The following is a 12400-nucleotide window of genomic DNA, read 5'->3' as shown; positions in this document are numbered from 1 at the left end:
TTCAGACTTTTATTGTATTGTCTTGTGAGTAATCATTAGATTCTCGCTTTCACATTATTATTATTCTGTACAATTTACTTATAGTTTCATTTAGGAAAGTGATTGTAAATTTTTTTAAATCATGCTTCAAAATTATTAATAATGTTTATTTATTATTTTTATACTAAGTCAATTATGTTTATTTCATACAATAGGAAAAAATGAGCGTTATGGGACAACAATTGTACCCTTCTTGAATAACTTGTACAAGAAGGTGGTGATATTCAATAAAATAAATTGTGCTTCAGAAGATATGAAATTGTTAATTTTTCAAATATTCACACTTGGGAAAAGAGATCCCACATGAGAATATCATAACACAGTTCCAGCATACATACATTTTTATTTAATTTGGGGTTTGATATTCTTGAGGATGATCTCATTGAAATCCCAAGGCTTTCAGGAATACAGTGCTAACATTTCTTACAAATCTGATTCAACTCTTGGAAAATAATCCAGTAGCAGAAGTTGCTTATGCATGATGGTCCACCAGTTCATTCTACTTGTAATGTTAGAGACTATTTAAATAATACATATATTAATAGATTGGTGGAAACAGATGAGTAAAATGGCTATCAGACCATCTAGTTCGGAGCTGAATGAGGTTGTTGGTTTCTTCTGAAATAAGAATCACATCATAGAAGCTGCAGTGACTATTTAGATAAGTCCTGAGGTTATAAGACGTGCAAAAAGAGCGTGGATTTGTTATGGTTAATGCAACATTCAACAAAATGGCAACCTCTTTGAACAACTGCACTGAATGTATGTCAGTACCTTTAATCATTTACAAATGCATTTGTAATAAATCACTTAGTAATAAAAGTTATTAATATCATTTTTTTTTTTTTTTTAATTTAATTTCTTTTTTTTAATTTAAACATTTTGAGACTAAATAGATTTTTCCAGTTTCTTAGCACTATGAAGATTTTAAAATTCTAATATTTTATTTTTAAAATTGTAACAATTTGATCTGTTTTTTTCATTTTTTTTTTATTTATGTTGAATACCCAAAACTTGATTGAATAAGTTTTCTATTTACTTGAATATTAAACTGTCTTTGTTTACATGAATTACTACATAATTAAATTCTCGGTTTAAATAATTTCAATATACCACCATTTTTTTCTTGAAGTAGAAACAGAGAGAAATGTTTTACTGACCCTAACTAACAAAAAAAGAATTTTCACAAATAAGTATATTAGGAATATTTTTGGTTATATTAATACCACAAACAAGTTACAACATACAGCTTACTATTTTTTAATCAAATTTCTCTGAATAATGATCACTTTGAACAGATTACTCAAAAAGTTGCAGTTTTTTAACAGATAATTAATCCTCAAGACTCTCCGCTCTCTACCTTTGTTAAGAATTAAAAGCAGGATATAGGATAGTTCATGTTAGAGGATTTTCAATAGAGTTTGGCATGTATCACATGCATCACACCACATGCAAACAAATTCCCGGGCTCCTGATGGCAGACCATTTGAAACATTATATCAAGATATAATGTTTAATTTCCTCTGAGGAAGAAAATTACTTGTATATGTGCATAATTGCACATGATAAACAAATTTATTTAAATTTAAGAAAGCATTTTTTTATAAAATTTCTCCCAGCTAATCAAATTTCAATGGTGATGTTTAATGATGATTGCAGAATGAGATGAGAAGGCACTGGCCTGAAGTTTAATAACATTGTTGCTTCACACGAGTCAAACCTCAATAGCTTTCATGGCCTTAAGAACTTTTGGACAACAAACACATTCAATTTTTTAAATTTTCAACAATTAAAATCAGTTTTCAAGAAAATATTGACAAGATGTTTTATTTATATTTTATTTAATTTTTCTATTTTTATGCACAAAAGTATATTTTATTTATAATAAAAATCTACATTATTGTAGTAAGAGTTTACATTAATATTTAACAATAACAACTTAGAAAATTGTAACAGTTACTATTTAATGGCTCTGTATTGCATCTTCATCCAAAAAGATCTTTTCATCTATTGTCAGGTTTTCCAACAGAATTTTTTTTTTTCTGAATAAAGGCAGTTAATTTTTTTTACATAATTTATATATCATTTACCTAATAAACATATTTATTTACCAAATACAAAATATATTTTTTCTCTAAGGTACTTAGAGACAATACAATTTTAATTTGTTATTAGAATAAGTATTACATGACTGATGATGATATCCAAGGAGTCCAAGTAAAGTTGTATTTTCTAGGATCAGCATCTGCTTCATCAAAAATGACTGGTACTTGTGGAACCAGAGTACTATTATATGTACTGTATAAGCCTTGCATGTAAGTTGCTATTGCAGTATAACTGTAACACAAATAAAACATAATAATATCTTTTAATTATTCCTTATAAGGGTTTTTTAACCTCTGGAATTACCATTAGGTATTGCTTCAGAGGATGAGATTAATAATTTGTAGTGTGTGAAAATGCCATGCCTGAGCAGGATTTGAACCCGGGGCCTCTAGATGAAAGGCCGAGATGCTACCATTTGCATGGCGCAAATGGTAGCATCTCGGCTTCCATGGCGGAAGCTGGCATCATTGTAAGGGTTATTACTCTTAAATAACTGAAAAAATATCTCTCATCTAAATTAAAATAAATGTCATATTTGATAATCAATATACAATCTGTTTTATTTGTAGAACTCAAAAATTTAACATAAATCAAAATCAAAACAAATAAAACCAATGATATTTTTTGTTGCCCATCATGTTTTAAACATAGTCATATTTTTTAATAACATTGATATGTATTCAACGTTTTAGCTAGATCAATGTTTAAGTTATTGTAATTGTAAGTTTATAGACACATGCAAAGGAAATATACTTTCATACACGTAAGTTTTCAAAGTTTACAGTTAATGATAAGAAGAAAAAATGTGAGTATTAAAGAAATTTAAAATTACAGTACTCATTTTCCTGCCTAGGAGAAAGAAATAGATTTTAAAAGGAATTTATATAGTGGCAAGAGTTATTTTTTAAATACTTACTCATTAGATGTAAATAAATCAGTCTGTTCACATGGATCATTTATAAGATCAAATAAGCAAAATGTTTGACATTCACTTAATTTTTCTGCTGGTGCACAGACAAATTTTGATTCAGCACGTAACTTAACAACCAAATTTTCATCCACTTGCTTTTTTGTCACTTGCCTAAGAGCTTCATTAGCATTACTTAATAAAACATTACTTATATTATAAGATATTGGCAGAGAGTCTTGTAAGGTTCGAATACCATTTTCTGCACCATCAGGAGCCTTACCTGAAAAATAAGGTGAATGATAATAAAATGCAATCATTTGATAATGATCTTAAAATTAAAATAAGCTGATTGTGAGCTGTTAGAAAGTGCAATGTCAAGCAACTGTTTAAAAAATACACATCTAAAAAATACATCCGATTAAAAAATTACTTTTTAATCATATAAAAAATTTTTTTTATTAATAAAACAACAGAAAACTGCAATTAATTTTCTTAAATATAAAATAAAGTTAACAGTTATTACAATATGATTAACTGTCTATTATGTCTGCTTTTTATATATATATATATATATACAACCCTACCATTTCCAATTAAAATGTTTAAGTTGTCTTGATGGAGGCTTGGGGTTTGATTGTCATAAAACAAAAAAAACTATTGATGTAGAAATACTTGCTAAATCTCATTTTTTAACTTTCTTGTTGTTAATCAGTTATTAAGAGGTGCTACAGATCAATTTCTAAACTAGTTATAAATAAAAGGTCTACAATTTTTTTTTGTTCAGGTTAGCCTAAATTCTTTTTTATATCAATTTTTTTCAAAGTCCTTAAAATAGTCCATCACAATCTGACCCTTTCCATTTAAACGTTTTAATTGAGGGTTTATGGTGGGGTGTTGACGATAGAAAGAAAAAATTGTTTGTATTAGGAGCACTTTACTGTCTATAGCTGTATTGCTGCTATGTAGCAGCTATAATTAATTAGAGAAAGTTTATGAATAGGTCCAAAATTTCAGTCAGTTTTTTTGCAAATGTTGCTTTACAAGATCCCCAGAATCCAAAATATGAAAAAACCATAGAAATTTCAGAACATCTCATATGTATATTAATATCTTCGTACTGGCTTAACATAAATTTTTCAAACATTTCCTTCTTCAGTTTCATTGTTATTATTATATAGAAATTTCATCCTCTATGAATCATGAGACCTTGCCGTTGGTGAGGGGGCTTGAGTGCTCAGGGATACAGAGTAGCTGGACCGAAGGTGCAACCATATCGGAGAGGTATCTGTTGAGAGCCAGACTAAGGAATGATTCCTGAAAGAGGGCAGCAGCTCTTTCAGTAGTTGTTAGGGGCGTGAGTCACAATGACTTAAACGGCCGTATCAACATCACTCAGTCCTCTGAGTACTGCGCAGCTGAAAGCAATGGAAAACTACAGCTGCTTTTTTTCCAAGAAAATGTGGCTCTCTGCATTTTCACATAGCAACAATGGAGGCGCCTTCCTTGGTAAAATATTCCGGAGGTAAAATAGTCCCCCGTTCGGATCTCCGGGTGGGGACTACTAAGGAAGGGGTCACCAGAAAATTAAAAAATAACATTCTACGAGTCGGAGCGTGGAATGTTAGAAGCTTAAAAAAGGTTGGTAGGCTAGAAAATTTAAAAAGGGAAATGGATAGGGTGAATGTGGATATAGTAGGAATTAGTGAGGTTCGGTGGGAAGAGGAAGGCGACTTTTGGTCAGGTGATTTTAGAGTAATTAACTCAGCGTCAAATAATGGGCAGGCAGGAGTAGGTTTCGTGATGAACAAGAAGATAGGGAGGAGAGTGGAGTATTTCAAAACGCATAGCGATAGAATCATTGTAATAAGGATAAAATCAAAACCTAAACCGACAACGATTGTTAACGTTTATATGCCTACAAGCGCCCATGATGATGATGAGGTAGAGTGTGTATACGAAGAGATTGATGAAGCAATTAAACACGTAAAGGGAGATGAAAATTTAATAATAGTTGGAGATTGGAATGCAAGCATTGGAAAAGGCAAGGAAGGAAATATAGTGGGTGAATATGGGCTGGGCAAAAGGAATGAAAGAGGGGACCGACTTATAGAATTTTGCACGAAGTATAATTTAGTAATTGCCAACACCCAATTTAAAAATCATAATAGAAGAATATACACTTGGAAAAAGCCAGGTGATACTGGAAGGTATCAGATAGATTATATCATGGTTAAGCAAAGATTTAGAAATCAACTCGTTGACTGCAAAACTTACCCTGGAGCAGACATTGATAGCGACCATAATTTGGTGATAATGAAATGTAGATTGGGGTTTAAAAACCTGAAGAAAAGTTGTCAGATGAATCGGTGGAATTTAGAGAAGCTTGAGGAAGAGGAGGTAAAGAAGATTTTTGAGGAGGACATCGCAAGAGGTCTGAGTAAAAAAGTTATGGTAGAAAATGTAGAAGAAGAATGGGAGAATGTTAAAAAGGAAATTCTTAAATCAGCTGAAGCAAACTTAGGCGGAATAAAGAGAACTGGTAGAAAACCTTGGGTTTCAGACGATATATTGCAGCTGATGGATGAACGTAGAAAATATAAGAATGCTAATGATGAAGAAAGTAAAAGGAACTATCGGCAATTAAGAAATGCTATAAATAGGAAATGCAAACTGGCGAAAGAAGAGTGGATTAAAGAAAAGTGTTCAGAAGTGGAAAGAGAAATGAACATTGGTAAAATTGACGGAGCATACAGGAAAGTTAAGGAAAATTTTGGGGTACATAAATTAAAATCTAATAATGTGTTAAACAAAGATGGTACACCAATATATAATACGAAAGGTAAAGTCGATAGATGGGTGGAATATATTGAAGAGTTATACGGAGGAAATGAATTAGAAAATGGTGTTATAGAGGAAGAAGAGGAAGTTGAGGAGGATGAAATGGGAGAAACAATACTGAGATCTGAATTTAAGAGAGCATTAAAAGATTTAAATGGCAGAAAGGCTCCTGGAATAGACGGAATACCTGTAGAATTACTGCGCAGTGCAGGTGAGGAAGCGATTGATAGATTATACAAACTGGTGTGTAATATTTATGAAAAAGGGGAATTTCCGTCAGACTTCAAAAAAAGTGTTATAGTTATGATACCAAAGAAAGCAGGGGCAGATAAATGTGAAGAATACAGAACAATTAGTTTAACTAGTCATGCATCAAAAATCTTAACTAGAATTTTATACAGAAGAATTGAGAGGAGAGTGGAAGAAGTGTTAGGAGAAGACCAATTTGGTTTCAGGAAAAGTATAGGGACAAGGGAAGCAATTTTAGGCCTCAGAATAATAGTAGAAGGAAGATTAAAGAAAAACAAACCAACATACTTGGCGTTTATAGACCTAGAAAAGGCTTTCGATAACGTAGATTGGAATAAAATGTTCAGCATTTTAAAAAAATTAGGGTTCAAATACAGAGATAGAAGAACAATTGCTAACATGTACAGGAACCAAACAGCAACAATAACAATTGAAGAACATAAGAAAGAAGCCCTAATAAGAAAGGGAGTCCGACAAGGATGTTCCCTATCTCCGTTACTTTTTAATCTTTACATGGAACTAGCAGTTAATGATATTAAAGAACAATTTAGATTCGGAGTAACAGTACAAGGTGAAAAGATAAAGATGCTACGATTTGCTGATGATATAGTAATTCTAGCCGAGAGTAAAAAGGATTTAGAAGAAACAATGAATGGCATAGATGAAGTCCTACGCAAGAACTATCGCATGAAAATAAACAAGAACAAAACAAAAGTAATGAAATGTAGTAGAAATAACAAAGATGGACCACTGAATGTGAAAATAGGAGGAGAAAAGATTATGGAGGTAGAAGAATTTTGTTATTTGGGAAGTAAAATTACTAAAGATGGACGAAGCAGGAGCGATATAAAATGCCGAATAGCACAAGCTAAACGAGCCTTCAGTAAGAAATATAATTTGTTTACATCAAAAATGAATTTAAATGTCAGGAAAAGATTTTTGAAAGTGTATGTTTGGAGTGTCGCTTTATATGGAAGTGAAACTTGGACAATCGGAGTATCTGAGAAGAAAAGATTAGAAGCTTTTGAAATGTGGTGCTATAGGAGAATGTTAAAAATCAGATGGGTGGATAAAGTGACAAATGAAGAGGTATTGCGGCAAATAGATGAAGAAAGAAGCATTTGGAAGAATATAGTTAAAAGAAGAGACAGACTTATAGGCCACATACTAAGGCATCCTGGAATAGTCGCTTTAATATTGGAAGGACAGGTAGAAGGGAAAAATTGTGTAGGCAGGCCACGTTTGGAGTATGTAAAACAAATTGTTGGGGATGTAGGATGTAGAGGGTATACTGAAATGAAACGACTAGCACTAGATAGGGAATCTTGGAGAGCTGCATCAAACCAGTCAAATGACTGAAGACAAAAAAAAAAAAAAGAAATTTCATTACACAGTAAGTTTTCTTTGCCACTGAATTTAATTTGTAAGGCATGGTTTAATTTCTTTCTTTGTATAACTTTTTTTTTGATACATTATCCATGATTTTCTCCTTTTTCATTTTGATATAAACAAAATGAATTTTTCATTCTTAAAATGAATATTGTGTGTTGTTAATTTTCATTGTAAATTTACATTGAAAACTAAATTGTGATGTTTAATAAATTTGTATTGTATAAAAATAATTTTGTAGAAATATTTTATTACAAAAATGTTAAAAAAGAATTTGTTAAGTATCTTTTGAAACAATCTTCAACTTTTAACAAACATACAAAAATTATATACACTTATTCTACTGAAAAATAAGATAGAAATTGTTTATCTTAAGGTTTCACTATTGGAAAAAATTACTGCAGGGCTGCAGTGTTATTTAATAAAAACCATACAGATAGCCTTCACCTATCATGCAAAGAATTTTTCAAGATGCAGGTGTATGCTTCTTTGACAAGCTGGCACAGTAGAAGAAAGAATTTGCTTTATCAGGCCAATACATTTGAATAAAAGAAAAAAGTTGTAATTATAGAAGTAAACCATAAATTATCTTGTCAATACAATTCTGGAAGGGATCTCAAAAAATAAAATATTCATATGATATTGCATGAGGAAAAAATGCGACCAACAAAGCAAAATTTGCGTAAAAGCATTACCAGGAGATCTACAATGCAGATCAGAGTTTTTCAGGTGTGCCCTGTGACAGTTTCTTTGAGACAAAAAAAAAATGGCAAAAGTTAATCATTTCTAGAGTCTGTTTTTATCAAACGTGGGCAAAGATGAAATTGTACATTTAAAGGCATGTTAGTTCTCAAGAAATAACTGAAAATCAACATAAAGGAAAAAGTTTTTTCAAACATAACACCAATTTCTTTTGTCACACCAAGTAAAATAAATTTTTTTTTTCAAATTAGAATGTTCATTTTGGTCAATCTGGGCTTCATTTTTTCAAATTATAATTCAGTTATTTGTATTAATAAATTAAAATTAATACATAAATTTGTTCAAATTTATTTATATTTTTTCACCTATAATAAAAAAAAAATTGTTGTCTTATTTCCTCCCAATATATTAATTAAATATTGTACATAAATTAAATTGTTTGGAACTTGACAATTGTTTCTACAAAAGAATTCCAACATTGGAAAATTTTAGAAGTTTTTTTTAAAAACTAATAAAAAAATCTCTATTTTTTTTTCTAATTCTCATTTTTCCATTTTCGCTCTAAAAATACTAAAATATAAGTATTCAATGTTTTCATAATATTTTTACTGTGTCATGTAATCTGAAGGTGTATCATATTAAGAGGGTGACCATTTAGAATGGAATCAGAGCAATTTTTTATTACATCATACTTTTATCTCATCAAGGCGATTAAATTTATATCTCGGTTATAGTTTCCTTTTCAAATATATAGATACCACGTGAACTTCTCTCCTCTCCTAGCTTCCTAAAGACCTCTTCATTTTCTAATTTATCAATTCATCTAATTTTCAACATTACATTTCTACTTTACAATCATAATAACTAGAACTTAGTTATCTTTTCAACTTCTCTTATAGACATGTTTCACTACCATTAACCACTCCAAAAGTATATTTTTAAGAAACTCTTTCTATAGTTATTGAATGTTTATTTGGCACTTTACCAGGCTTTTTTTCTATGAAAGTTCTTCTGATTTCTATCTTATTTCATCTATTTGTAATTTTATTGCCTAATAACAAAATACCATTATTTCTAGTATATTGTATCCCCCCCCCCCTATCATAACTTAGGTAACTAAGTTACCTAAGTGATAACTCCTCATTATCATACGTTTTGTCACACTTCAATATCTTTGTTTTAATCATATTTATTTGCAAGCTGAATTTTTTGCTAACAATAAATCCCCAAATTACAATAACATTTTTTTTTTTAATTGTAGGAATTTTTTCTTGTGATCATCTACAGAACAATACAGAATCCTGTTGCTTCTAAGTGAACACAATCGGCAATCTGTTATCCTACTGCATGTATGCAGTTTGTTATAAATTATTTATTCTGTACCTTCTTAAATATATGACAGAACTAGTTCTTTGTCAGTTTTTATTTGTGTCTGAAAAAGAAGTAAAAGACATGCCAAGCAATAATACACCCTTGCAGGTATGTCTGAGCTCATGAATACTTGGACCTAGTCTGATTGCCAGTCTTTAGTCAATTGATAAAAATTCAAAATTCTACTGAAATGTCATTTGATGTTTATAACAGTAAAATAATAGAAGTACATAAAAATTGCTGAAAACTTTTTTAAAAAATCGACAAAAATACCACACATTTTTTATTAAAAAACATTTGTTTTAGTGATTTTTGAAAACTTTTTGAGTTTTAAAAACACTGTATGACATGAATATAAAAATTAGAATATAATAAAAGTAATAATTTTAATTTATTTCCATACCAACTATAATCTTGTACGTTCCTGGTTTTCCATTTGCATCATTAGTGCTCTTCTTAACAACCAAACCACCATAATAATTACGTCTTTCATTAATATTAAGTAAAATTTCTTTGCGAGGTGATTCTTTGTTTTCTGTAATTGTTGGCCACATATTTATCCCATCCAGTTTACCTAAATCTTTCAACTTACCTCCTAGAAATAAACAGATTTTATTCACATTTATGTTTTCAAAATTTAAGTTCGAAATAATTACTTTCTGTTCATAGATTTATTAGTTAAATCTTTTTTAAACTGTCATATCACATGTATTATCACAAAATAAAAGATGTAAAAGAAGCTAATGATTAATAGTTAGTTACTAATATTAAATATCTAATAACAAAATTTAGCCTACATTATTTTATATAAAAAATGTGCTTTGAAAGTACAAAACAGTTTCAAAAAGCCAAGTGTAATAGATACAAAGCCAGTTTGTAATAGATACAAACTGCTGATACATCATATCTTGTGCCTACATGTAAAAGAAAATAACAAAAATCAAATCTAAATAAATGACATCATGCCATACTTTTCTCATTCATTTAATAGCCAAATTACCACTAAGTTAAACAATTTTTTAAATTTATGCAATTTTATATATTATAAATAATTTATAAGCCATATCTTAAGGCATCCTAGAATAATCAGTCTCTTTTATATTGGAAGGACAAGTAGATGGGAAAAACTGTGCAGGCAAGCAATGTTTGGAATATGTAAAACAAATTGTTAGGGATGTAGGTTGTAGGGTGTATACCAAAATGAAACAACTGGCACTAAATAGGGAATCTTGGAGAGCTGTGTCAAACCAGTCAAATGATTGAAAACTAAAAAATTGTAAAAGTATTCTCATTTAATTTACAAATAAACTTAATAAAAAGTAGGATTGATTAAAAAAAAATTAAGCATATTAGTCAGAGGAACTCTCTGTCTAGCAGTGGTTGTGAAAGGATGTGTTTTCAAGTGTGTGTACCTGAATATCATTTCCAGTGTTGTCACCAACATACCATTAGGACGCCCAGTCCAGCCAGCGATAGTGTTATATTTTTTGTCTGAGCTTCCGCAAAACCGAATAAGTTTAAGCATAGTTTAATTTTATTTTTACTTTAAATAAGAGTCTAACAATTAGTTAAATATGTAGATTTGATTTTTAGGCTTACAACAAAGTAAATATATTACTTTCTAACTATTTTATTTAGTCATTCACTGATAAGAGACTTTTCCAGGTTTAACCATCCTATTTTATTAGCAATTTATGCTAATGTAAGCCATTATCTACTTAATTTTTATTTTTTTTAAATAAGTTAATTTATTGTTTTTGACAAATTAAACTTATACTAGTGTTAAAATTTAGATATAATTTTTTATTTATTTTTTTATTAATTTAGACTAATGGCTACTAATCGCTCACCACCTCCTCATTCTCCATCCCCGGAAATTTCCGGCGGAGAGTTTCTAACATTGGAAGCCCGGAAAAGGGCCAAGCGTGAGGCGTTGGTAGCCATGGACATTGAGTTCATTGAGCCAACCACAACCGAGGGCGGTCTGGAAATAGCAGCCGCCACCATGGAAGTTACAGGGGAAACCCCCTCACAACCACCGGTCGAGAACCCGGAAAAAATCCTGCCCATAATGTTGGACTGCTCTAGGGAGTGTCCTACGTTGGCTTGAGCCATATCCACCGTAGTCCGCGGGCGCCTGGTCGCAAAGAGCACCGGGCTCTCAATAAGGCTGCAATTAAGCAGCGAAGGCTATTTCCGGGAAGTGCAGAGCTTTCTGCACTCGAAGGGCATCGCCTTCCACACAAGCTCCCTAAGGAGAGAGAAAGTCGTGGTTCGGGGTATCCCCTTTGGGCCACCTGCGAAGAAGTGGGAGAGGAGCTCTCCTCACTAAGCTATGACGTGGCGTCAGTGAAAAAGCTGACCACAAGGGACGGTAAGGAAACCCCTACGTGCCTTGTGGCACTTAAAAGAACGCCAGCTACCAGGGGCATCTACAACCTGGACAGTATGTTTTACTGTAAAATAACAGTGACGGCATTCGTGTCACGAGGGGGCCCCCTTCAATGCCACAATGCCAAAAGTTCGGCCACTCGTCGAACTATTGCTGCAGGGCACAGTTCTGCGTCAAATGTGGTGGTGACCACGAAACGACGTCTTGCCTAAAGTCACAAGAAGAGCCCGAGTTGTGCGCGAATTGCAAGGGTCCTCAACCGGCAAATTAAAGGGAATGTCCTTATTACAAGGAACACTTGGTCCGACAGAAGGGCACACCACAAAAGTCCGTGAACACTGGCGGGCGTAGGTGGGCGCGGGTCACTAGGGGGGTATCAAAACCCCAGCCGCAGGTTCAGCCCG

The 12400-nt window shown here is 31.8% G+C and overlaps 1 protein-coding gene across 1 annotated transcript in view; it reads right to left on the bottom strand.

Moving 5' to 3' along the window:
- Positions 1-1934: 1934 nt before the first annotated feature.
- Positions 1935-12400, bottom strand: part of LOC142320183 (arylsulfatase B-like) — a 37576-nt gene continuing 27110 nt past the window's right edge. The window contains exons 8-10 of the mRNA XM_075357867.1: positions 10008-10199; positions 3062-3335; positions 1935-2376 (exon numbers count right to left, since the gene is read on the bottom strand). Of these exons, the coding sequence (XP_075213982.1) occupies positions 2223-2376; positions 3062-3335; positions 10008-10199 (620 nt within the window). The 3' untranslated portion in view covers positions 1935-2222. The remainder of the gene's footprint in view (positions 2377-3061; positions 3336-10007; positions 10200-12400) is intronic.

The sequence above is a fragment of the Lycorma delicatula genome, chromosome 2 (genome assembly GCF_047948215.1).
Source record: "Lycorma delicatula isolate Av1 chromosome 2, ASM4794821v1, whole genome shotgun sequence".
Taxonomy (NCBI): Eukaryota; Metazoa; Arthropoda; class Insecta; order Hemiptera; family Fulgoridae; genus Lycorma; species Lycorma delicatula.
The sequence above is the reverse complement of the archived record's forward strand: the minus strand, read 5'-3'. Positions and strand labels throughout refer to the sequence as shown.